The sequence below is a fragment of the Zalophus californianus genome, chromosome 17 (assembly GCF_009762305.2).
Source record: "Zalophus californianus isolate mZalCal1 chromosome 17, mZalCal1.pri.v2, whole genome shotgun sequence".
In the NCBI taxonomy this organism is placed as follows: domain Eukaryota; kingdom Metazoa; phylum Chordata; class Mammalia; order Carnivora; family Otariidae; genus Zalophus; species Zalophus californianus.
The window spans coordinates 54,652,249-54,679,952 of record NC_045611.1 but is presented as its reverse complement, the minus strand read 5'-3'; the positions used below and the strand labels follow the sequence as shown (position 1 = coordinate 54,679,952).

The following is a 27,704-nucleotide window of genomic DNA, read 5'->3' as shown; positions in this document are numbered from 1 at the left end:
GCCATCTGAAAATGTATCAAAACAAGCTAAAAGGTGGGAATGTTGATCACAGTGGTTGTGTCTAAATATATTAGAGCTTGTTGTCTGTTACATGAAGAATTAGAGAAGAATCAGTAAGAGAGCTTAACTGTGCTTATCTTTGAGTGAGAAGGCAAGGATGCTTCATTCTTTTTTTTTTCTTAAAGATTTTATTTATTTGACAGAGAGAGACACAGTGAGAGAGGGAACACAAGCAGGAGGAGTGGGAGAGGGAGAAGCAGGCTTCCCGCGGAGCAGGGAGCCCAATGCAGGGCTCGATCCCAGGTCCCCGGGACCATGACCTGAGCCGAGGCAGACGCTTAATGACTGAGCCACCCAGGTGCCCCAAGGATGCTTCATTCTAACCTGCCTCTCCCAGATACTTGTTCAAAATTTATGTTGGCATCTTTTTTTGGTCATTGTTTGCACCTGATGGATGGACTTTCTCCATTCTCTGGGCATCTTCAAAAGTCTCCAGAGTCAGAGAGAATGAAGCTTCATCCTTGCCTATTTCTATCATTTGTTCCTAGTGTGGTTTCATTCATTTTCATGGCCTTAAGAATACTATTTATATGCTGATGAGCCCCAAATTTCTGTCTTCAGCCCAGACCTTCTTTTATCCACACACATTCGCCTAGATATTTCATTTCTGCACTTGGAGATCTAATAACTACTTCAAACATCATGTCATTCTTGGTTCCTCTTCTCACTTACACCACAAATCCAGTCCATTAGCGAGTGTAGTCTGTACTTTCTCCTTATTATACCTGGGGGTCCTCCACCCTCCACTGCTTTCTATAACTATTGTTTCACCCAAGCCCCAACATCCGTTGTCTCTTGCCAAAGTTATCATAGTTTTCTTGAGAATGCTCTCACTTTTTTACTCTTCTCTCTATTCTCCACATAATAGCCACATTTCTTGGTCCTTTTTTATTATTTATTTTTAAAAAGTAATTAAAGTCAGTTTTTCCATCTTCTCACCCCCGAAATTCATGAAGACTAAAACAAACTTTAGAAACATGCAGATTTATAAAGATATCAGGTTCTGACAATTATCTGGGTATGGAAGATAATTAAACCATCATACGGAAAAAACAGTCTTCTGAGTTGGAGGAAAGAGGGAAGATCTAAAGTATAATCCAAAAAAATGCTGTATGCCATAGCAGGTCTTTACCAATTTTCCCAAGCACAGTCCACAATCCTAAAAATAGTATTTATGTCACAACACTTAAGACCTTTTAGTGTGATAACTGATATATATACATACAAGATTAACTTCTTATAGTGAAAATCAGGACATGTCATCTCTCTCCCACTATGACCTTGAATGGCATCCTGTTACTATTAGTATAATATCCAAATTCCTCCTACATGTGAGCATTTCCTGACTCCTGCCTAAATTTTTGCTTACTTTTTTATGTAAAAATTTTTTGAAGTATAACATAAACACACAAAAATATATAGATAAAAGGGTACAGCTCAGTTAATTTTTACAGTCAGTATACTGTGTAACCGGCACTAGATCAAGAGTACCGCAGTACTGTGCAGGATGCCATTGTGTGAATATAAAACAAATTATCCCTTCCACATTCAGGCTGTTATAAGTAATACTCCTACATATCTTTACATAAAGGTTTTTATATTTTTTAAATATTTTTATATATTTTATATTTTTCTCCCTTTGAAAATGTTATTTCCAGGGCGCCTAGGTGGCTCAGTTGGTTAAGCGACTGCCTTCAGCTCAGGTCATGATCCCAGGGTCCAGGGATCGGGCTCCCTGCTCAGCAGTGAGTCTGCTTCTCCCTCGGACCCTCCCCCCTCTCATGCTCTCTCTCTCTATCTCATTCTCTCTCTCAAATAAATAAATAAAATCTTTAAAAAAAAAGTTTGAAAATGTTATTTCTGAATAGTTTAGACTTAGTGAGAAATCCCAAAATTAAACACAAATTTCTTACATATTTTTTAAAAGGTTTTATTCACTTATTTGAGAGAGAGGGAGAATGAGCGGGGTGAGGGGCAGAGGGAAAAGCAGACCCCCCACGGAGCACAGCACAGCACCTGACTCAGGGCTCAATCCCAGGATCATGAGATCATCACCTGAGCCAAAGACAGATGCTTAACCGACTGAGCCACCCAGGCACCCCTTACATATTCTTTTTGTGGATTTCCCTAAGTGGTAATATTTTACCACATTTGCATTATCACATTCTATCCACCTATTATTCCATTCACACACATACACACATCCTGTTTTTCTGAACTCTTTACCCCTAAATACTTAAGTGTGTATTTCCTAGAAACAAGTTAATTTTTTCAAATGACTAAAATACTAAAAAAAAAAAATCAAAATCAGAATATTGATATCGATACAGAACTATTACCCAATCTACAGAGCTTACTCAAATTTTACTGATTGTCTCATTAATATTTTTATAGTAAATGGAAAAAAATATTTTTCTGGACCTTTCCTTATTATCTTGCTCATTCTATTGTGGGTACACTGGCTTTCACTCAGAAGTCAGAGCTCACTAATTATGACCCAAATCCTTTAGGTAAGAAACGATATGGATGCGATAAATGTGCAGTGAATGCTTATGAACCACTCATGACCGTGCTTCAGAGAACTCATGCAGGAAAGAAATCCCATGAATGCTGTGATTGTAGGAAAGCCTTTCCCAGTAAGTTAAAGCTAATTACTCATCAACAGACTCACACAGGGGACAGACCATTTGGGTGCAGTCAGTGTCAAAAAGCCTTCATTACAAAGTCAGCACTCATCTGTCATCAGAAAACTCATCATAGAGAAGGGAAATCCTATACATGCAGTAAATGTGGGAAAGCTTTTCCTTGGAAGTCAAAACTCACTTTACATCAGAGAATTCATTCAGGGGAGAGACCTTTCAGATGCAGAGTATGTGATAAAGCCTTTATGGTTCAGACACATCTGACTGTACATCAGAGAACTCACACAGGAGAGAAACCATATGAATGCTTGCATTGTGAGAAAGCCTTCTCAAAAAAGGCTCAGCTGATAATCCATCAGCGAATTCACACAGGAGAGAGACCATATGGATGTAGTCAATGTCAAAAAGCGTTCATTACAAAGTCAGCACTCATCTATCATCAGAAAACTCGTCATAGAGAAGGGAAATCCTATACATGCAGTAAATGCGGGAAGGCATTTCCTTGGAAGTCAAAACTCACTTTACATCAGAGAACTCATTCAGGAGAGAGACCTTTCAGATGCAAAGTATGTGATAAAGCCTTCATGGTTCGGACGCATCTCACTGTGCATCAGAGAACTCACACAGGAGAGAAACCATATGAGTGCTTGGATTGTGAGAAAGCTTTCTCAAAAAAGGCTCAACTCATGATTCATCAGCGAATTCACACAGGAGAGAGACCATATGGATGTAGTCAATGTCAGCAAGCCTTCATCCAGAAGTCAGATCTTACTAATCATAAGAAAACTCAGCATGCAGTTGGGAAATCTCATGGATGCAGTGAATGTGGGAAGGTTTTGTCCTCTAAGTCAACTCTCATTATACATCAGAGAACCCATACAGGTGAGAAGCCCTTCAAATGCAGTGTATGTGATAAAGCTTTCACATCAAAGGCACATCTTATTGTCCATCAGAGAATTCATACGGGAGAGAAACCATATGAATGTTCAGATTGTGAGAAAGCCTTCTCCACTAAGGCACATCTTATGATTCATCAGCGAATTCACACAGGAGAGAGACCATATGGATGCAGTGAATGTCAACAGGCTTTCATCCAGAAGTCAGGTCTCACTAACCATTTGCAAAATTGTCATGCAAGAGTGAAATCTCATGGATGCAGTGAATGTGGAAAGGTTTTGTCCTGTAAGTCAACTCTCATTATACATCAGAGAACCCATACAGGTGAGAAGCCTTTCAAATGTGGTGTATGTAATAAAGCCTTTACGGCTAAATCCTATCTCACTGTACATCAGAGAATTCATACAGGAGAGAAACCATATGAATGCTGTGATTGTAAAAAAGCATTTGCTACTTTGTCAACTCTCATGGGTCACCGGAGAACTCACACAGGAGAGAGGCCCTATGGATGCAATGATTGTCAAAAAGCCTTCTTTCGGAAGTCAGCTCTTACTAATCATCAGCAAACTCAGCATAGAGGAAAATTCTCTATGCGATGACTGTAGAAATGTGAGAAATAGTTTTTGATTAGTCCTATCTGTTCAGAGAACTCGTAAAATACAAATGCCATGAATGCTGTGATTATAGTAGACCTTTCTGGAACTTCTATAGGAAATAAACCTTATAGATGCAGTGAAAGTTGTAAGCCTTTCATCTGAAGACTCCTCCTGGTATACCACAGGGATCTCGCCAAAAGAGAGAAACATTGTAAATGCAGTGATTGTCAAAAATTTCATTTGAAAGTCACAGGCTATGTGTTTAGGAGGCAACACCCGTGAATGCAGTGAAAGTGGGAAATCATTCTTTTCAAATCACATTTGTTATACATTAGAGTATTCATTAAGGGGAGGGACCCTGCAGTTACAGTTAGTGCAGAAAAGCCAAGAAAAATCACATCTCATTGTGCATAAAAATTTCAGGAATTTTGTGATAATGATAGCATTCTCTAGAAAGTCAAAACTCTTTGACCATCTTGTACAGGAGAGACATCCTACAGATGCTATGAATGTGGTACAGTCTTCCCAATTAAATCATATCTTCCTTACATCAGCAAACTCAAGTAGGAGGAAACCCCTATTTAGTGTAGTAAATGTAGTAAAGCCTTCATCTACATGTCAAAGCCACTAATTATCTGCAAAATCATATAATAGATAAATGCTTTGGCCACAAAACTCATCGCATATCAAGAAAGAAATGTCATTAATTGCAGTGATTATCTACAATGCTTTATTTACAATTCAGAGCCTTTTAATTTCATATTTTATTGAACAGATTATGTTTCACAATTTCTGAAATGTAAAACAAAAATAGGACTTTAAGAATGTAGAATAGTAAAGGGGGTGAAGTATATTCACACATTTAGTGAGTTGTAAACTAGAAAGGTATATAAAACTCTGAGCTGGAATCAGAGGGAAAACCTGTTCAGGACTGAAGGGAAGTCCTTGGTTTCTTATTACAAAAATCTCCCATTGACTAAAGGCTATACAAATAAAAATGTCAGTTTATGAAAAAAACTCCAAATTGCATAAAACCCCATTAGGCAGGAGAAATGGCCAGGGTAAAAAGATGTGGGCTGTGGGGGCAGCTAGTCTGCAACAGGGATGTGGAGGGAGGATGCGGCTCACGTCCAGGACCAGTAGGTAGGAGCAGGCTGGGAAGAAGTCCAGAGGCAGAGTTTAGTGCATTCACCCAAAGCCCTTGCTTTCCAGTCAGAGTTTCTAGGATGCTGATGATTTCCTCAAACAAGGTACAATTCAGAGCTTTTAATTGCTCTCTAATACACATAGCAGAGAGATCCTATTCTCAGACAAGGGAACAATTTCTAGGTTCAGTAAAGTTATAAAATCCTTAAGGATTTTATATCATATAGAAATACTGTGATTATAGTCACTAAAAATGCTTTCTATGGTGGATTTGATGTCATTAAACATCATAAGCTCTTAAAAAATATAATTTGCTCTACACAGAGCAGTGAATGTGGCAAAAGCATCAGTGATTAATTGTGTTTTATTTTTGTATTTCTGGATTTATTTCTTCACATCTGACCATATCTTCAATTGTGATGCATGTTATAGTCAATGGAATGTCCTCATTTAGTTGTTACAGCTTTTCTACGTTTGATGGCATTTTAGATCTGGGTAATTAGCTAAACTTGGAAGCCATGTATAGAATGAAATTATTTTGTAAGGGCTTAACATAATTGTTTTAGAAAGGATTCCAGAGAATATTCTACCAAAAATATTAGACATTTTCACTGCAAATATGATGCCATTTGAATATATAAAAAATATATATTGTGACAATGGTTTGTAGGAGTTATATTGTGGGCTATACTATATAACATGGACTTTATGTATTTGACTTTATTATATTTTGGAATTACATGAAGGAACATAATTTTTAGGGTTTAATAAATTCTCAGCATAGACATAGAACATTATGTAATAAAATCTCATGTAAATAGGAATGTTCTATTTCCTTATAAATCAGAATATCTTGTAATATATAATTTATCTCAATAAGAATTCTAAAGAATCAGACTGTAAGTTTGCTCTCATTTCTGCTGTCTTTTGTAGTGTTTCTGCCAAGTGTGATGAACTATCCTACTTGAAACCTCCATTATTCTAGAGCCTTATTTCTTAGATATGCAAAAGTGATAAAAGATTTACATGGAATACTAAAAAATAAGCAACATATGAGATGAAGGGGGTTGAAAAGACTTGTGTTCATGTACATTTATTGCAAGTGCTGTATAATGCAGGAACTTTGGATTTATTATGAAAACATGGGCACTAGAAACATTTTCTCTCTTAGCATTTCCTAAAATGCCCAGTATTTACTAATATTAAGGATTACATTGCAGAAATTGGAATTCTTGAACATAGCTGGAATGGAAAGTGGTTCAGTTGCTGTGGAAAACAGTTTGGCATTTCCCTAAAAAGTTAAATATAGAATTACTAAATGACCCTGGAATTCCACTCCCAGCTATATATTCAACAAAATTGAAAGCAGGTACTTCAGTACTTCTACATGAATGTTCACAGCAGCACTGTTCACAATAACCAAAAGGTGGAAATAATCCAAGTGTCCACCAGTGGATGAATGGATAAACAAAATGTGGTATGTGTATGTATATACAGGTATACACATATGTATACATAAAGGAATATTGATTACCTATACAAGTGAAGTGTTGTTGAATGTTATAAGTCTCAAAAACATGGTAAGTGAAAAAAAAAAACATGGTAAGTGAAAGTCAGACACAAAGAACCACATATTGTGTGAAATGTGCAGAATAGGTAAATCTATAGAGACAGACGGCAAATTGGTGGATTCTAGGGCCTGAGGAGAAGAGCACATGGAAACTGATTAATGGTTATGGATTTATTTGTTTTTTTAGAATGATGAAAATGGGAACTAGGTAGAGGTGGTAGTTGCATAACATTGTGAATGTAGTAAATGTCACTGGATTGTATACTTTGAAATGCTAATTTTATATTATGTGTATTTTTACATCAATAAAAAATATATTTGAGAAAAGTACTATTGCAAAAATTGTTGATTTTTATCTGTATTTTGAGTGCCAGGGTTCTTGCAATGATAATGCAAGATTAAATGATAAAAATATTAATGATAATTAATGAAAAAATAACTGCTTAGCAAAACCGATGTAAATATATTGTCTTCAACTTAATAGATATTACCTACCAAAGCTTGACAGCTAACTTCACATTGAATGATAAAACTTGAGAGATGTTCCCTAGTTGTTTGGCAGTGAGGTCTGCTGCAACTTCTCTCCTGAGCTGGAGAGACTTTCCCAGGTGTTGTATTCATGGGAATCATGATTGGGGCCAATGTTTATATGGTACTTCTCCTACATGGACACCACCATAGAATGAGGCATATTCACACCCTCAGAAATGCCCACAAATTCTCTCCAGAGGCAAAAGCCACTGAAACAATCCTGCTTCTAGCAAGCATCTTCATTTTTTTCTTTACTTCACCAATTCTATCCTTACAGTTTATAATGTTTTTTGTTTTTTCAAATCTCACCTTTGGCTGCCGCACACTATCACCTTTCTGATGGCATGTTATCCCACTCTCAGCCCACTGATATTGTTATTTGAGATCCCCAAGCACCAGGATTCTACTCTTAAATGGTGAACAAAAAATCTCAAATTACTAATGATGCATTCACAACAATTTCTCTTTTCTTCAAAGAATCTAGTTATTCACTTACTCAAGCAAAGATATATGGATGCCTGGAATATGACAGACACATACCCAAGATACTGATGATGAAAATATTTATATGATATTGACCTAGTCATGTAGAGGCTTTCAGCTTCATATAGAAGGCAATCAAATAAATACAATACTGCATAAATGTTAACATTATCTTGATGCTTTGTTATTTTTTTTCTTTGAAATACTTGATGGAAGCATGGAACTAATGTTGGACAGAAATAATTTTGGGACATCAGAATTTTTAATAGTTTATTAGGATGATTAAATTGGATGCAGTATTATGTAGTGATAAGCAGTCATTGTTGAAATAGAAGAACTAAAAAGCTATTCATTCTGATTTCCAGCTGTGTAAAATGGAGTATGTGCAATTATTAAAACATTTGTATTGTAAAATATACCATACAGAAAAGTATATTAAATAGTCACACATGCAGGTATCAGTTTAACATAAAATGGCAACAGCTATGTGTGAACAACTATCTACTACCCCTCAGATCAAGCAATAGAACATCCCAGAAGCCCTATTTATCCCAGAAAACACCCCTCCCCTCATTTTCTATGGTCTAGATCTCTTCACAGAGACAACCCTGGAGTGCTTTCTTGAGTCAATTTCACTTCTCTAGATTTCTCCTTTGCTAGAGACATCCTTGGAGCTCCTTCTGCTGGATCCCCTTTTCCTTGCCCAGGGAAAATTTTCTTTCTGTAAGGACCTCAAAACTCTTCCAAAACAGCCAATATGTCCCTGAACCCTTAAGGCAATGGGGCTAAGTGAAAACATCATCATCCTTTTAGGTGTAGCCTAAGGGTGAGGTCCAGAAGTGTCCCCAGTTGGAGGAGCTCTGTCCCTGTGGAGTTGGAGTGCACCATCCTCCGGCACATGGCTAGATGTTCACCAACCTGGAAGCTCTCTGTAGTTTATGGATTTTTTTTTTTTAAAGATTTTTATTTGACGAGCACAAGAAGAGGAAGAGGGAGAAGCAGGCTCCCCACTGAGCAGGGAGCCCGATGCGGGACTCGATCCCAGGACCCTGAGATCATGACCCGAGCCAAAGGCAGCCGCTTAACCAACTGAGCCACCCAGGTGTCCCTGGATTTTTTTTAAGGTAAACTCTACACCCAATGTGGGGCTTGAACTCACTACCCTGAAATCGAGAGTTGTATGCTCTATTGACTGAGGCACCCTGTTTATGGATTTATTTTTATGGAGACTTAATCACATGGGCAAGGCTCAATTTGATAAAGGGAGTTTACAAAAATCTTTGGTAAACATCATACTTAAAGGAGAAACTTTGAAATCAGGAAGAAGACAATGCTGCTTCATCACTCCCTTTCAACATCGAACTGGAGGTCTCATCCACTGCAAAAAGGAATAAAGGCTTAAAAATGGATGAGGAGGAGCGCCTGGGTGGCTCAGTTGTTAAGCATGTGCCTCCGGCTCAGATCGTGATCCCAGGGTCCTGGGATGGAATCCCTGTGTCGGGCTCCCTGCTCAGTGGAGAGCCTGCTTCTCCCTCTCCCACTCCCCCTGCTTGTGTTCCTTCTCTCCCTGTCTCTCTCTGTCAAATAAATAAAATATTTTAAAAAATAAAAAATAAATAAAAATGGAAAAGAATGGGGGAAACTCACTATTTAAAGAAAATACGGGGGCACCTGGGTGGCTTAGTTGGTTGGGTGTCTGCCTCGACTCAGGTCAAGATCCAGCTCCCTGCTTGGTGGGAAGCCTGCTTCTCTCCCTCTCCCTCTGCCATTCCCCCCAGCTTGTGCTCTCTGGCTCTCTTCTATCTCTCTGTCAAATAAAAAAAATAAAGAGAATATGACTTTTTGTAAAAATCTAGAATAACTGCTTTATGTTCCTTTAGGTGATTGTCAGCCAGGTGCAGCCAGGAGAGGGGACACAGGAGAGTTGCAGGAAAAAATTTATTATATTCACATGTCCTGAGACACAGAGTCACTGCTTGCTGAGAGGAGGTTGCTTGGGAAGGAGTGCCAAGGGATCAGTCTCAACCAAGGAAATGAAGTGAGAGCAAGGATCCATGAGTAAATGCCCTTATTGAGGGTCAGGAAGTACCCCCTATTAGAAGTGCCCTATTGGGGGAGTACACAAGAAAAGACTGGAGAATATTTCCGTGTGAAACTAGGTCACAGGGAAGGTTAGGGAGAGGAACTTGTGCAGGGGCGGATGCTATTACAGGGATACACCTGGTTGCCTGATTGCTGTACTCTAGGCCTGTTTGTGGGGATTTTGAGGCAGTGGGAAAATATGAAGTTTTAAAAATTTACAACACAATAGTCACAAAAACAATTAGAATTAATAAAATAGTTCATCAACTTTGCTTGGTATAGTATCAATATACAAATCGATTGTATTTCTATATACCACCAACAGAGTTAGACAATGAAATTGTAAAATATTTACAAGAGCATTAAAAATTTCAGCTATCATGAAACGACTCTAATAAAAACATGTAAGACTACTGTAAGAAACATTATTCAGAGCGCCTGGGTGGCTCAGTCGTTAAGTGTCTGCCTTCAGCTCAGGTCATGATCCCAGGGTCCTGGGATCGAGTCCCGCATCGGGCTCCCTGCTCAGCAGGAAGCCTGCTTCTCCCTCTCCCACTCCCCCTGCTTGTGTCCCTCTCTCGCTGTGTCTCTGTCAAATAAATAAATAAAATCTTTAAAAAAAAAATTCAGAACTTTATTCAGAGACATTAAAGATTTAACTAAGTGGAGTGATACACAGTGTTCATGAATTTTAAGACTTGTTATTGTAGAGATGTCACTTAAAGGATTTATAGATTCAATGCAGTACCAATACAAATCCCGAACACTTTTTTCTTTTGGTGGAAGTTGACAAGGTGAGTTAAAATTTTATTTGAAAATATAAAGGGCCCAAAGAACAAGGAGGCTCGTAGAAAAAGAATATGGCAGGAGGCCTTGCTTTATCAGATTGTAAGACTCAGAAAGCTCCCCTAGCTAAAACATAGTAGTGTGGGGGCGCCTGGGTGGCTCAGTCTTCAGCGTCTGCCTTCGGCTCAGGTCATGACCCCAGCGTCCTGGGATCGAGCCCCGCATCCGGCTCCCTGCTCAGCAGGAAGCCTGCTTCTCCCTCTCCCACTCCCCCTGCTTGTGTTCCCTCTCTCGCTGTGTCTCTCTCTGTCAAATAAATAAATAAAATCTTAAAAAATAAATAAATAAAAAATAAAACATAGTAGTGCGGGCGCAGGGATAAACAAGAGAACAATGGAACAGAACGTCGGAAATCAGAGCCATGCAGATGGGGACGCTTGACTTAGGATAGAGATGGTTCCACCTAGCAGTGGGGAAATCGACTAAATAATGCAGCTGGGATCATTATCTACACAGTATTCATTGAAACAAATGACCGGGCGGGCTGTGACTAACGAGGATATACAGGATCCTTCTTTAAAGTACCCACTTTATCTTGGGACACGAGATACAAGTAGTATTCTTTCGGCGTGGAGCGCGGTTGCCAGTATCTGGTCCACGACCGTTTCCGGTCACGAAGCACACATCCTCATGTCGTCTCTCCTCCTTTAGATCCACTTCTACTTTCCTAATCCCCGTTTTCTCAAACGTGCCGCCAGCGTCCTCGCCGCACCCCCGTTCCCTGCCCCGAGGTCCGCTCTTCGCTGTACGGATCCAGACCTTCCCAATATGGCTGCGCCCACCGAGCGGCTTCCAAAGGGCGACGAGACCGAGCGGGCGCAACCATTTCCGGCTCAGGCCTGGTCTGTGATTGGCTTAGCGCTCCGCTCCGGTCGAAGACTAGGCGAGAGCGATGAAGTCCTACTAAGCATGCGCGACGGTGCTGACAGCCGCTGCCAAGGTGGACGAACCGGAGATGGTAAGTCTTGAAAAGAAGAGAAAGGAGGGGCAGGATTTGCACCTTTCTGGTATGGCCGGCCAGCTCCGGTCGCCTAGCGTGGCCACCTCGCTCTCCGTACGGCGCTCGATCCAAGATGGCGGCGCACGGTCCACAATGGCCGCTACCCCAGCATCGCAACGAAATCGACGCGGCGATGTCGCCCAAGGACAAAATTCTAACCAGGGCCAGAATGAGGGTTTGTGGATTGATTGTTCACTCCAAAGTGCCACTGATTCCGAGACACAGGCCCCAAACCGGATGAGCGGAAGCGGAAGTGGCGTACCGAAGCTTGGATTCCCACGGCGTAAGGTCACAGATTCGCGGTCCAGGTTAGTTAGGTTTCTGCTAGACGCTTTCAGAGTCCGGCACTGTGGGAATTTTGCGACTTGAGATGCGGTTCGTGGTGGGTACTCGTGGTGGGGGGGCGGTGACTGTTTCAGGCGGCTTCGGGGTTGTCAGAGGCGTTGGCGGAAGCTTGGGCGGGAATTAGTGTTTAGAACGAAAGACAATTCCTTCTGACAGCGACAGGTGGGTTCCGGGTCGCGCCCCGGGCCGTAGATAGAGGCGTTGGGAGAGCCACTGACCGAGGAGCCCATCTGGGTCTGGTTGGTGAGGAAAGGATTGGGAGTCATCTGAGGTTCCTAGGGTCCGAGTTTGAGCATCCGAGGGGCCCGTGATCCCTGTGAAAATAGGTGTCTGGGGGCTGTGAATGGGTGCGAGAGCGAAGTGCAGGGTGTTCGTGGGAGAGGTGTGCGGGATTGGAAAGCGAGGAGCCGCAGGGAGACATTTGGGTGTGTATATTGGGGTGTTCTATTTCCCAGCTTTTTATGCTGAATTTAGGCGTACAGAAAAGTCGAAAGAAGAGCAAAAATGATTCACCCGCCATGAATAGATCCACGAGTTGTTAAAACCGTGCAATAAACACTTAGAATGTGTGTGTGCGCATCAGCCAGTGTACACGTGCGTTTGCACGCGCATGAAATCATGTGAGCCCTAGCTTTTTCAGTTAGTAATAATCGCTCCTCGGATAAACCTCATTGGCTACGATGCTGCCACCGCGCAAAACTAGTACTAGCTTTTTATGTCCGTTCTGCTACATGTTTGTGTGATTTGGCGTAAGGTGCTAAGTTCTTTAATTCGCAGTTTTCCTATTCAAATACATTGGTATCTGTCTCACAGGTACTTCTGAGGGCCCTAATTTCATGACCTCATCTAAACCTAATTACCTCCCAAAGGCCCCCTTCCCAAAGACACACGAGTTTGGGGGCTGCATTTTTTTTTTTTAAGTAGGTGCCACGCCCAAGGTGGGGCTTGAACTCACAACTCTGAGATCAAGCGTCACATCCTCTACCGACTGAGCCAGCCAGGCACCCCTGGAGGATATAAATACTAAATCCATAACAGGTAGTACTTGACAAAAGGTATCTATTATTATTTAAGTGTATACTTTCTTAATGGGAGTTTTTATATTTCAAACAATTCTGTTAACTTTTTAAATTAGATATATATATAAACATATACATACATATTTTCTAACTATATGTATTTATGTTTCATATTAAATGGAGTTCTCTTCAGTTTTTGTATCACAGTATCATTATATACTTAATCATCAATAAAAGCAGATAAAAATCACCTTAAACTATCTGTAATATTTTGAAATGTATTTTTAAACTGAATTATATTTTATGGATATTTTTTCCTTTTTTAATGGGTAAAAGTAGACTGGATTAAATGCGTATTTCAAAGGCTTCTGATTTAGTTTTACCAAACTCCCCAGTAATGTTGCATTATCTAATGCTTCCACCAGTGTGCCAGGTTTTAATACATCTTTAGCAACAGTGGGTAAGTCATCCTTTCATATTTAGAAAAAAGTGATTAGCCTCAGCTTTTCTTTATAGTTTTGTTTAAAAAGGTCGTATTTGGTTATCTGAAAATGGAAAAGTCTTCATCCTTGTTCCATCTTCCTGGTCTCTCCTTCTAACCCTCCCAAACTTTGGAACTACTGTTCACAAATTAGTATGTATTATTCCTTTGACTTGTATAATTTTATCACATGTATACGAATATACTTTTATGGTAATGAGAGTACACTCTAGTTTTTCTAGTTTGTAAGTTTTATAATAAGGATATTATAATGCGGTCTTCCAAGGCTTGCTTTTCTTGATTCAGTACAAGTCTGTGATTCATTCATCTTGCTGGTTGGCTTGTTTTATCAATATGAATTTCATTGCATAAATACAATGTAGTTCATGCATCCATTCTCCTGCTGTTGGACATTTGTATTGTTTCTGGGTTTTGGCTGTTAAAAGTAGTGAAGTTCTGAAAAGTCTTAGCTGTCTCTCAGTCACTGTGAGAATTTGTATGGTCTAGGCTATATACCCAAAAGTATAATTTCTGGGATGCCTGGGTGGCTCAGTCGGTTAAGTGTCTGCCTTCGGCTCAGGTCATGATCCCAGGGTCCTGGGATCGAGTCCCACATTGGGCTCCATGCTCGGCAAAGAGTCTGCTTCTCCCTCTGCCTCTGCCATTCCCCCTGCTTGTGCTGTCTTTCTCTCTCTCTGACAAATAAATAAAATCTTAAAAAAAAAATAAAAAAGTATAATTTCTGACACAAAGTAGATGAATTTTTATCTAGAAGGAAAAGCCAAATTGCTTTTGTACCACCTTACTCTGTCATCAAAGTAAAAAAAGCAGTGTATAAAAGTGCCTGTTGATCCGTAAGCTTTCCAAAACTTAGTATTTTCATTCTTGCTTTTTGACCATCTTTTGGGTATAAACATCATCTCATTGTGGGGTTTCCATATGCACTGTTCTCATTACTAACAGGGTTGATCATCTTTTTATATGTTTATTGGCCAATTTTATTTTTTTATTTACTTATTTTAATTTTTAAATTTCAATATAGTTGATGCACAATGTTACATTAGTTTCAGGTGTACAACATAGTGATTCACCATCTTTATATATTACATGTGCCAATTTTAAAACTGAGAAGTTTGTCTTTACTCACATATTTGGAATGCTCACCTTTTGCTAGTTATTTTGTAATAAACAATTTGTCTGGCCTTTGTCCCCAGCTCCTGGGAAATAGCCTCTAAATTGTTGGAATGTCCTGAGTGACAGGAGTGTCTTTGTTATTCATGGTGGGTCTGTAGATAGTTGTGCCAGTGGGGTGACTCAGGATGGGGCTGTTTATGCCAAGAAAACCAACCATGTGATTAGAGGGTTGAGGCTTTGAGCCTGGTGATACCAGCCCAACCTCCGAGATGGTAAGGGTGCTGGAGGTTGAGTCACATGGCCAGTGATTAGATCAATCATGCTTACTTAATGAAATTCTAATAAAAACTAGACACTGAAGCTCAGGTGAGCATCTGTGGTTGGCAGTACCCTACATACTGTTCCTTGTAGATATGCTGGATGAGTAATGTGTCCTGACTCCAAAGGGATAGGACAATGGAAGCTTCTGGTTTGGATCCCAAACCTCACTTACCCTATTGTCTCTCTCCATTTGACTGGTTATGATTTGTATCCTTTTGCTACAATCATATATTTTTAAAAATTATTTATTTATTTAAAAAATTTTATTTATTCATTTGAGAGAGAAGAGAGCACACGTCAGAGCACATGAGTTGGGGGAATGGCAGAGGGAGAAGGAGAGGGAGAAGCAGACTCCCCGCTCATCACGGAGCCTGAGTAGGGGTTCCGTCTCATGACCCTGAGATCATGACCTGAGCCGAAATCAAGAGTCAGATGCTTAACCCACTGAACAACCCAGGTGTCCCTCCTTTTGCTGTAATAAAACTTCTGTCTTGCACACTTTCCCCCCAGGTACCTTGTAAATACTGTTTTTTCCTCTCCCTTTTAAATCTTATTATTTGTTTGAATATGAAATTGCAATTAATGTTTATATTGATATTAAAACAATTGCATAATGACAGTTTTGTTTCTTCTTTTCCAGTCTTCATTCCTGTATTTTTCCCATTTTATTGCTCAGGTTTTTATTTGTGGTACATTTTTGACTAAATGTTGAGAGAAAGGTTATCCCTGTTCCTAAGTTTAAAGAAATGCTATGGATTATTTTGTAGATACTCTTCTTTGTCTATTTCTAGTTTAGTAATACATTTTTTTTTTTAAATTGTCAGTGCTGGGGCACCTGGGTGGCTCAGTCAGTTGAGCAGTAGACTTTTAATTTCAGTTCAGGTCATGATCTCAGGGTCCTGGGATTGAGCCCCATATTGGGCTCTGCGCTCAGCAGGAGGTCTGTTCAAGGACTCTCTCTTCTTCCTCTACTCACTATCCTTCCATTCCTGGAATAAAGTCAGCTGTGTCTAGTATGATTCTTCCTCTATTTGGTTTTCTTAGTAATCGTCCTATACATCAGTGGATGTGGTTTCTCAGTATTTTATTTAGGCTTTTTATAGCTAATTTAATAAATGCAATTGGCCTATAAATGTCTTTCTCATATTATCCTTGAAATCCCGTACTGTTTCCTTCAGTTGTCCTATAGCCTAAGGCACAGAGTTGATTTTCCTTCAGAGTTCTCAGCGGTGTGATATTGAGAATATTAAGCTGTGTTAATATATTTCTAGGGTGTCCTGGCAACTCTAGATTACTCTCTGTTAAATTGATTTTTCATAGCCAGAATTAATTCTTTAACAGCACTGTTTAGAGTATGTAAGAGACCAGCTGGGTTTTTCATGAAGATGAAGTTTCAACAAGAGATAGGTATTTGAGATTTCAGTTGAGACTTCATTGTAGAGTTTAAGGACACACAAAGTGTGTGTTAGAGGCAGACAGCCTGTATTTGTTTTGCTTTTTGTAGGCAAGTTTAGCTTAATTGAGGTATAATTTACTTACAGTAACTCTTACCAATTCTTCATGTACAAATTTGATGAGTTTGTCAAAGGTATACCAATGTGTAACCTCTTCTTCAATCAATACATAGGACTTTTGCGTCAACCCCCAAAGTTCCCTGGTGTCACCTTTTCCATTTGAGACCATATTCCCATTCTCTGTTCCCTCATGATCATTTATGTGCTTTCTATAGTTACATGTATTCTTTTTTTTTTAAAGATTTTATTTATTTATTTATTTATTTATTTATTTGAGAGAGAGAATGAGAGATAGAGAGCATGAGAGGGAAGAGGTTCAGAGGGAGAAGCAGGCTCCCTGTTCAGCAGGGAGCCCAATGTGGGACTCGATCCCGGGACTCCAGGATCATGACCTGAGCCGAAGGCAGTCGTTTAACCAACTGAGCCACCCAGGCGCCCTATAGTTACATGTATTCTAATACCTCATATAAACTGAGTTATACAGTAAGTAGTTGTGTCAATGGGAGTCCCATTCCCTGGCCTCAGTTCTTGAGTTCCGCCAAGAAAGAATTCAGAGCCAAACTCTAAAGCAAGCAAAGGTTTAATAACAGTTTAAGCAAAAGTACATTCTTGAGATGGGAGAGCGAGCAGGCCCAGAGGTTGCAGCTGCACCCTGGGTGAGGGTTGTTTTTTCTTTTTGTGTTTGGATAGGTTAGGGGTCATAGCTAGGGTGGTTTCTGAGGTTGCAGCCAGTCATCTAAGGGACTCCATCTACTGGAGGAATTTTTGGTCTTAGATGGTCCTTGTCAGAACTGTCATGGCAGCCGTTTTCTGGGGAAGGGGTTAAAACCACAGTGTAAATGTATATAATAAAGCTCCAAGTTACTGTAGGGCAGTGGCCATAGGGAAGAATGCAGGCATATCCCATGGGGTCTTTCCCAGGTGTTTGGAGCTTGGCCTCCTCCCTTTTACAATCGGAAATCACTTGTTCCCTGCTCATATCTAGCTAACTGCCTACTCTGTCATTCGCTGGTGTTTGGCTTCTTTCGCTTAGAATAATGCTTTTCATCTTCATCCATGATTTTGCATTTATCATTAGTTTATTCCTCTCCGCTGCTGAGTAATAATCGGTGGCACAGATATGCTGCAACATGTTCATTCCCCAGTTGATGGATGTTTTGGATTTTGGAGGTCGGTTTTGGATATTCTGAATAAAGCTGCAGTATGCATTCATGTACAAGTCAAAGTGGCTGTACCATGTTGTATTTTTACCAGCAGTGCAGGAGAGTTCTTTTTCTTCACATCCTAGTCAGTACTTAGTAATTTCGGTCTTTTAGATTATAGCCATTCTGGGGCACCTGGCTGGCTAAATTGGTGGAGCACGGGACTCTTGATCTTAGGTTTTCAGTTTGAGCCCCAAGTTGGGCCTAGAGCTGATAGATAGATAGATAGATAGATAGATAGATAGATAGATAGATAAAATTACCGCCATTCTAACGGGTTTGTAGCAATATTTTATTTAGGTTTTAATTTGCTTTTTGTTGTGTAACCTAAAGCAGCTTTTTGTGTTTTTATTAGCCACCTCTCTACTTTTGGAGAGGGAAGTGTCTGTTTAAATCTTTTGTTTCTTGGGGGCACCTGGGTGGCTCAGTCGTTAAGCATCTGCCTTCGGCTCAGGTCATGATCCCGGGGTCCTGGGATCGAGCCCCACATTGGGCTCCCTGCTCCACGGGAAGTCTGCTTCTCCCTCTCCCACTCCCCCTGCTAGTGTTCCCTGTCTTGCTGTGTCTCTCTCTGTCAAATAAATGAATAAAATCTTTAAAAAAAAACTTTAAATCTTTTGTTTCTTTTTTACTAGATTGTGTCTTTTGTGAAATTGGAAAAGTTCTTTGTTTTTTTTTAGATAGAAGTATTTTAGTCAGGTATGCATTTTTTTTCTGTGCTTTCTTCTAGAAGTTTCACTGTTTCTTTTTTAAGTATTAAAGTTTTTCTGTGCCTTCTTCTAGAAGTTTCACTGTTTCTTTTTTTAAGTAATCTCTACACCCAACATGGGTCTTGAACTCACAACCCCAAGATCAGCAATCACCTGCTCTACTGACTGAGCCCGCCAGGCACCCCAACAGTTTCAATTCTTAAATCTATAATCTATTGAGTTAATTTTGGTATGGGGTAAACACGAATATCCTATTGTTTCAATAGCATTTGTTAAACATTTTATTATTTTTTTTTATCATGCTCATGCTTGTCTCTCACTTGTTGAATATATGGAGTATATATAATAGTATTTTTGGTGTACTGGTCCACCAGGTCTCCCCTTTTGGCCATTTTTGTCTGTTTCTCTTGCTTGATTTTTTCCCCCTAGCTATGGGTCATATTTCCTTGCTTCTGTGCATGTCTGGTAATTTTTGATTGGATGTCATATATTGTGAGTTTCATATTGTTTGCAGAATTTTCTTTTAATTCCTTTAACTACTTTTGAGGTTGGTTCTGGGATGTAACCAAGTTACTTTGGAACAGTTTGATTCATTGGAGGCTTTCTTTTAAGCTTTATTAGGTGGTGCCAAAAGAGTCTCTTGTCTAGGATTGTTTTGTCCCCATTTCTGAGGTAATCTTCTCCTGAGACCTCTGCATTGCATGAGACCAGGCATATTAGAAGGTCTTTCCACCCAGGTTAGTGGGAACGCTGAACTATTCCTGATCTTGTGTGAGCGCTAGGAATTGTTCCACCTGCTCCTTTCTAGTGGCCTTGGTAGTTTCCTCACAGCCCATTAGTGCTGAGCCAGAGACTCAAAGGAACCCTCTGCCTCTATAGAGTGAGTTTTCCCTCTCTTCTCTGGTATACTGCCTGGCAAGTGTTAGTCATCTTTTCTTCCTCAGACTTTGAATTCTGTATCATTAACTCATCAACACTGCTAGATTCTTCGGGTTCCTTCTCCCCGTGCTGTGGCCTAGAAAGTCTCCAGGCAGTGAGCTACGGCACATAAGGGTCTCACCTTGTTTCCCTTCTTCTCTGACTTCTGTGTGAGAAAATTGTTTAGACATGTTTCCTTTTTTTTTTTTTTAAGTTGGTTAAGATGAAAGGATAGTTCATAATTTGGTAATTTTACCTGGAATCAGAGGTTCTATCAATTCCGAGGGTTTGTGTTTTAATCCTTGGTCCACCCGTTACTGTGTGGCTTTTAGCTAGGTGCCTGACCTTTCCTATGGAATAATTATAGTTTACCCCATAGGATTGTGAGGGTTAAATGAGAAAAGAAATGCTTAAAACGGTTCCTTGCATGTATAGGAACCTGCTTTTATTATTATTTCCATGCCAAACAAATCTTTCCTTGAATCCATAGATGCTGGCTTCCTAGAATGAGGCACTTCCTATAAAGGACAAAGTAGATCTCAAGTCTAGAAGTTCATCCTTGCTGAGGATACCCTTGATGAGACACCTGAATGCTGAAAATGACCAAGTCCCAGGTGAGCTGTTTATTTCCCAGATTTCTAGAAGTTTATAAAAATGTATACAATCTGATGGATGCCAGAGTTGGTAAGGTGGTGGGGGGATGGGCAAAATGGGTGAAGGGGAGTGGAAGATACAGGCTTCCAATTATGGAATGAATAAACCATGGGACTAAAAGATACAACATAGGAAATATAATCAATGATATTGTAATAGTGTTGTATGGTGACAGATGGTAGCTACACTGTGGTGAGCGTAACTGTAGACTTGTTGAATCACTATATTGTACACGTGAAACTAATGTAACATCATGTGACAACTATAGTTAACAATTTAAAAAACATATAATCAGAGTGAATGATGTATGTAAATCTGTTGCAGCTGGGAGAAATGTACTTAGACTGGGAAACAGAATAATGATCTGGAGTAGCCAGTCAGGAAGGGAGTACTGTCTTATCTGTATATCTCATGTTGCAAGGTGCTAACAATTGGGACATTGCCACATAAGTGGCAGGATCCAGAGCTGAGTTGCAGACATTTCTGTAGTAATACTGGAAACCATCACAGAAGAATAAAAACATGTTATAAGATTTACTTTGTATATAAGGAGGAAGCACATGGACTTTCTGACTAAATATTTCTCAGAGATTAAATGTGAAGAAGTGTCTTTGATGGGTCTTCCTCTTCTGTTTTTCTCCAGAGTATGGACCCAGTGAATGGTCATCTTCCTAAGGAAACGTGGGAGATATAAAAGGCATAGCTAGAAAACTTTAAAAATCTCTTCTTAGCTACAAAGAGAAGAATAATTTTTACCTAAGGGTCTTTGTGTAGGTCATTGTGTGAACATATGTAAAGTGTTTAAAACAATATACAGCACATAGTAAGAGCTCTGTTTTTGCTTTTATGAATATCATGATTTAATACATAGCACAATTTCTTAAAATGCAGTTCTGAGCATAACATACTTTTGTATATGAAAAACACTGTAGTGTCTACCAAGTGTCTGCAGGAAATGTGTACGCTTACTCCAAGTTCTGTTGCTGCCTGTACCCTATTGAACTTCTTGCAGTTCCTTGAACCCAGCATGGCATTTAACATTTTTAACACACACTTCCTTTGGAAGACCAACAGCTCCCGTGTCTTCCAGCGCTTACTGTGGAACACACCACTAAATGCGCTGCACCTCTTCCAGCTTGACCTCTTCTTCAGAACTAGTTCCTCACCTACTTGTGCCCATATTTTAACTTGAGTATACTTCTGTTGTAACCCTTGTTAAACCATAATGTCTTGCCGTATATGAATTCTGTAAAGGAGTGTACTTGCCACTCTGCAAGATCAGAAGCTACCTGAAGTCAGGACTATGCTTTATTTCCTTTTTTATTGCAATGTATAGTAGGTAACATTAAATGCTCCTGGGGAGCCTCGGTGGCCTAGCTGGTTAAGTGGCTGACTTCGGCTCAGGTCATGATCTGGGTCCTGGGATTGAACCCCACGTCAGGCTCCCTGCTCAGCGGGAGTCTGTTTCTCCCTCTCCCTCTGCTCCTCCCACAGCTCGTGCTCTCTCTTTCATAAATAAATAAATAAATTAATTAATTAAAAAAATCTCGGCGGGGGGAACAAAAAACAAATGCTCCTAAGGTCAGTTGCAGATGGTTTTTAGGTAAAGTGTTTTTTGTTTTTTTTTAAGATTTTAAAAATTTATTTATTTGACAGAGAGAGAGACAGCGAGAGAGGGAACACAAGCAGGGGGAGTGGGAGAGGGAGAAGCAGGCTTCTGCTGAGAGGGGAGCCCGATGCGGGGTTCCATCCCAGGATCCTGGGATCATGACCTGAGCCGAAGGCAGATGCTTAATGACTGAGCCACCCAGGCGCCCCTAGGTAAAGTTTTAACAACATTTTACATTGGGTGAATGAATGAGTGACAAAGTGAATGAAGAGTGCAGAAAGGAGGGGTGCCTGGGTGGCTCAGTCAGTTAAGCATCCAACTCTTGTTTTCAGCTCAGGTCATGATCTCAGGGTTGTGAGATAGAGTCCCGCATCAGGCTCTGTGCTAATGGCGAGTCTGCTTGAAATTCTCTCTCTCCCTTGCCCCCTCCCTTGATTCTCTCTCTCAAATAAATAAATCTTTTTTTTAAAAAAATGCAGAAAGGATTGTTTTAATGGATTTATTAGTGCGCAAGGTATAAATCAAAACTAGATATAAAGAAATAACTTGTTTATAAATTTCTATAGTAAAAATAATCAGAATAATATCCTATATATCTTCTATGTTTTATTCCATTATATTAACTCTGGATTAAAAAGATTATGTTATTACAGGGCTTGTTGTCATTCAGTGATGTGGCTGTGGATTTCACCTGGGAGGAATGGCAGCTACTAGATACTGTTCAGAGGAACCTCTACCGGGATGTGATGTTGGAAAATTATAGCAACCTAATGTCTTTGGGTAAAGACAATGTTCCTAAATATCTCAGCATGAGCCCATTAATTGCCTGTTTTGTTTTATTTTTTCCATTGATATAATTTATGGGTACTCTGATATCCTTATTGATTTTGGAGCTGTATAGGTGGTAGAACTTACTTTATGACCAAATAGTGACGGTACTTACTTTCATTTTCTGAATGAAAAGTTTGTTTTGCTGACATTCCCTGAAACGGAATTTTTCATCATAGGCCCTAATACTGCTCAGTTCTCTGGGATTGCCTCTTGACAGGTTATCAAGCCACTAGGCCAGAAGCGACAGTCCCCTTGGAGAAAGGAGAACAAGTAATGCTAGAGAGAATTCCCAAGTCAGTGTAGTCTCAGGGAGTACAGCAGTGCAGTGGGAGTTAGTGGAAGCCAAGTGACAGTTGATCACTGGTGCGTTGGGGCCCTTGTTATTTTAATATTTTTTCTCATAATGTCTGAACCTTAAGAGGTGACTTAGAGCAAGTGAAAAGAGGTCATCAGTGTGAATGGGGCTTCCTTCTCTCACCGTATATGACTCATTTGCTAGCCACCTAGCAGAAGATGTACTTCCTTTTATCTACTCTGGGTCAGATCTTGGCCTGTTTCATTTGGTCTTTCCTTTTTGGCTTAGTTGTTCTTTTGCAGGTGGTGAGATAAAACCTGCCTTCCCTACATCTTAATCATATTCACATAGCTTTTCTATTATGCTTTCAGATATTCACTGATTCCCTCCAGAGTTTGAGGATACCATGTCTTCAGTTCATTACTTATTGTCTATTTCTTTTATTGTATACCTCTGACTTTTATTGTGCACGTGCTGTATCACTTTCTCCATTCTCTTTGGATATTGACTTGAGATTCCATCCCTCCCCCCCCCAATTTCATAATGGTAGGATTCATTGATCCTACCAGTAATGTGGCAAGTTTAGGGTTAGTATCAGGAAAATATTGAGAAGGATGAATCTGTGGAGGGAAATAATGAAAATAATGCATTGGGAAAAATATTTTCTCTGAGCAAAAACTTTGTTCCTTTTGTAGAAAGACCCCTTCAATGTTTCTCAAGAGGAATACATTTGAAACAAAAGTCAGATTCAAAATTTCAGAGTAAAAACTATGCAGAAATGAATTCTGTTGAATTAAACAGCCATGGGAAACCATTTTTCCATACTCTACATGAAACCGGCCATATTCAGGCCCAGTACAGTGAACATAATTTGTGTGTGAAGACCTTCAGCATGGTGAAAAATCTTAAAAGACATCATAGAATTCACACAGAAGGGAAACCTTATGAATGTAGTGAGTGCCCAAAATCCTTCAGGTATAAGTCAAAGCTCATAATACACCAGAGAACTCATACAGGAGAGAAGCCGTACAGATGCCCTGAATGTCAGAAAGCTTTCAGTACAAAATGTCATCTCACTCTACACCAGAGAACTCATACAGGAGAGAAACCTTATGGATGTATTGAGTGTCCGAAATCTTTCAGAACAAAGTATCATCTCATTCTACACCACAGGACTCATACAGGAGAGAAACCCTATGAGTGCAAAGAGTGTGGAAAAGCTTACAGGGAGAAGACAAAGCTCAGATTGCATTGCAGAACACATACAGGAGAGAAACCTTTTGAGTGTAGTGACTGTGGGAAAGGTTTTATGCAGAAGTCAAACCTGATTATCCATCAAAGAACTCATACAGGAGATAGACCCTATGGCTGTAGACAATGTGAAAAGACCTTCTGTAGTAAGTCTCAGCTTGTTGTTCACCAGCGAACTCATACAGGAGAAAAATCGTATGAATGCAAGGAATGTGGGAAAGCCTTCAATAAAAACTCACATCTCCTGACACATCAGAGAATTCATAGAGGAGAGAAACCTTATGAATGCAGTGAGTGTGGAAAAGCTTTTGTATACACATCACAGCTTATTGTACATCAGAGAAATCATACAGGAAGAAAACCTTATGAATGCAAGGAGTGTGGGAAAACCTTCAATAAAAAGTCACACTTCATAACACATCAGAGAATCCATACAGGAGAGAAGCCTTATGAATGCAGTGAATGTGGAAAAGCTTTTATAGACAATTCACAGCTTATTGTTCATCGAAGAACTCACACAGGAGAGAAACCTTATGAATGCAAGGAATGTGGGAAAGCCTTTAATAAAAAGTCGTCCCTCATAACACATCAGAGAATTCATACAGGAGAGAAGCCTTATGAATGCAGTGAATGTGGAAAAGCTTTTATAGACAAGTCACATCTCATTGTCCATCAGCGAACTCATACGGGAGAGAAGCCCTATGAATGCAGTGAATGTGGAAAAGCTTTCATACGAAAGGCAATGCTCATTGTCCATCAGAGAACACATACAGGAGAGAAACCCTTTGTATGTCTTGAATGCCAAAAAGCCTTTAGCAGTATGGCAATGCTCAGTAGACATCAGTTGATTCATACAGGAGAGAGACCCCATGGATGCAATGAATGTGGAAAAGCTTTCCGCCAAAAAAGCCATCTCATTATCCATCAACGGTGCCATACCGGAGAGAAACCCTATGGATGTGTTCCATGTGGTCAGATCTTCAACCAGAAGTCCCAGCTCATTAGACATCAGAGACGCCACACAGGAGAGAAACCGTATCAGTGCACTCAGTGTGGAAAAGCCTTTTTTGAGAAATCATACCTCAGTGTCCATCAGAGAAGTCACGCAGGACAGAAACCTTATCAGTGTAATGAGTGTGGGAAAACATTCTCTGTCAAGTTCTTTCTTACCTCACATGAGGAAATTCATACAGGAAAGAAATCTCAGGAACACACTGAGCACTGTAAAGACTTTAGTGAGATGTCAGATCTCACTGAATACAAGAGAAATCACCCAAGACACACTCTATGAATGCTGTGAAAGTTAGGATACTTTTGGTTGGTGTCAGTTTCAGAAAACTTATCCAGGAGAGAGATCTTTTAAGTGCAGTGAATATAAGAAAATTACCTACCACTAGTGTAGCCTCATTTCATTGGAGAAAGGCATATGAATGAGATGAAAAGTCAAAATCTTTTCTTGACATGTGAAATCCCATTATACATCACACAGAAGTGAAACCTGAGTGCAACAGATGTTTTTGATGGGTCATCCTCTAATAGTTTTCACCAAGGGAAAAAAAAACAACAACTCACAAATGTTGTGAATCCTGGAATACTTTCCAAACAGATGAGCTTTCACACCAAAGAAAATAGAAGACTGAAGACTTGCAATGAGGAATGCCTCTGGCATGAAGTCTAAACTTAATATGCATCAGATAACACTTAAGGAGAAGTAGTATGGTGTAATGATGCTGGGAAAGGTTGCTTACATATAAACTTTATAACAAAAATTTCGTTCCTGTCCATTGCCATTTATTTATGGAAAATATAACATGAAGTAGTCAGAGCAAATAACTTCGGTATGCCAAAGGACACTTTGTTTCATGTTTGAATATATTGGATAGTCAAAACAGTAAGTTAAGAATGGTCCAAGATGAATGTATTTGTTTTGTGTCTGAGTATTTTTGTAGTACATGTATACAGTAATCTTCAGGTTTCATAAGATCATGAAAGAAAGTTGTATACCACAAAATTGTTTGTAATGTGTAGTATCCATCAAGAAATGCCAACATTGTACATTTTTTAATATATAAATTGCAAGGGAAGTATTTAGGCTTAAGATTATGAGCTTTTTAAAAATTCTTTACTGGTTTACATAGTGGATCTGGTAATAATTTTAGCCCTTTGGAATAATAAATTTTTTGAAACAAATTGTCTTCTGGTTGTCACTCAGAAAAAATAAATCCATTAAAAATAGTGAGATTTGGGGTGCCTGGCTGGCTCAGTCAGTGGAACATGTGACTTTTTTTTTTAATTTTATTTATTTATTTGAGAGAGAGAGCATGAGCTGGGGAAGGAGCAGAGAGAGAAGCAGGGTCCCCACTGAGCAGGGAGCCCAACGTGGGGCTCGATCCCAGGACTCTTGAAACATGACCTAGCCGAAGGCAGATGCTTAACCAACTGAGCCATCCAGGCGCCCTGAGCATGTGACTCTTGATCTTGGGGTTGTGTGAGCCCCACATTGGATGTAAAGATTACTTAAAAATCTCTTTAAAAACTATTGAGATTTAAGAGTGATGAGTAATCACACGTCTTCTGTCCCTAAGTTCTGAAAAACTAGAAGCAGCTGCTATTTTCAAAGAAATGAAAACAGCAGATGCACAAGGGAATGTCTTGTACTACCAACAGGCTAACCCAAACAGAAAAAGGAAGTGAGCACAGACTATATCTATGTTTAGGAGGGACCTCATAATCCTTTGGTAAGACAGCACAGCAACTAATAACTATTAATAGTCATTAAAATTCATATTAATAAAAGTTAATTCACCCTATATTCACATTAATTTACTCTGTCATTGCGAGGTACTTATAGTCAAAGTGTAGTAAACTTCAGTAAAGATGATAGGCAAAAATAATCCTATCATGTTGTTTTAAGAATTACATAGACTTGAACTTACGTGACAACAGCAGCATGTAAATTGCAAGAAGTATCCTGTATTAAAGTGTTCTAAAGTACTTTCTATTTTCCTAAAGAAGTATAAAGTTGTTAACTTCGAGTGTTAAGAATGCATGTTATGGTTAAGGATGCACGTTTAAGGTAATCATTAAGGAAAATAAAGTAATCATTAAGGGAATAGGAGCAGGGTATACATCTTCCAAACTAGTCAAAGGCAAAGGTAAAGAGGAAAAATAGAATGATTAAAAACCCAAAATCATCACGAACCCAAAAGAAGGCTAAAAAGTAGAGCTTAATAAAGAAACAGAATAAGTGCCCAAATAGAGGTAGGATCAAACAAAAATTTGTTAGTAAGTTAAATGTAAATGAATTAAATGCTCTGGTTAATATACAGACTTGTTATTGTCAGACTTGATAAATAAAATTAAAATACTGGTTTTTTTAAATGAAATAACCACATAAAACCTGGAATGGATTTTCTTTTATGAAAAAGCATCTCATGCAAATACTAAACATGACAAAACTAGTACAACTAAATTATTATCAGAAAAAAATAATCTCTAAGGGGACAGTCACTAGTCATGGGAAGAAATGCTAAATTCATACATCAAACAGGGACTCAAATTATCTAA

At 39.4% G+C, this 27,704-nt stretch overlaps 2 protein-coding genes across 9 annotated transcripts in view; both read left to right on the top strand.

The window, feature by feature from the left end:
• Window positions 1-7,205, top strand: part of LOC113935807 (zinc finger protein 577) — a 36,166-nt gene extending 28,961 nt beyond the window's left edge. For all 8 annotated transcript variants that reach the window (XM_027618321.1, XM_027618315.1, XM_027618318.1 and 5 more), the window contains one exon: window positions 2,571-7,205. In XM_027618321.1, the coding sequence (XP_027474122.1) occupies window positions 2,571-4,198 (1,628 nt within the window). In that variant the 3' untranslated portion in view covers window positions 4,199-7,205. The remainder of the gene's footprint in view (window positions 1-2,570) is intronic.
• Window positions 7,206-11,048: 3,843 nt separating this feature from the next.
• LOC113935803 (zinc finger protein 260-like) lies at window positions 11,049-26,305 on the top strand. Its single transcript, XM_027618303.2, has 4 exons — window positions 11,049-12,161; window positions 19,988-20,111; window positions 22,414-22,540; window positions 23,582-26,305. Exons 2-4 carry the CDS (start codon window positions 20,088-20,090, stop codon window positions 25,426-25,428), a joined length of 1,998 nt encoding a protein of 665 aa, XP_027474104.1. The 5' UTR covers window positions 11,049-12,161; window positions 19,988-20,087; the 3' UTR covers window positions 25,429-26,305.
• Window positions 26,306-27,704: the final 1,399 nt, after the last annotated feature.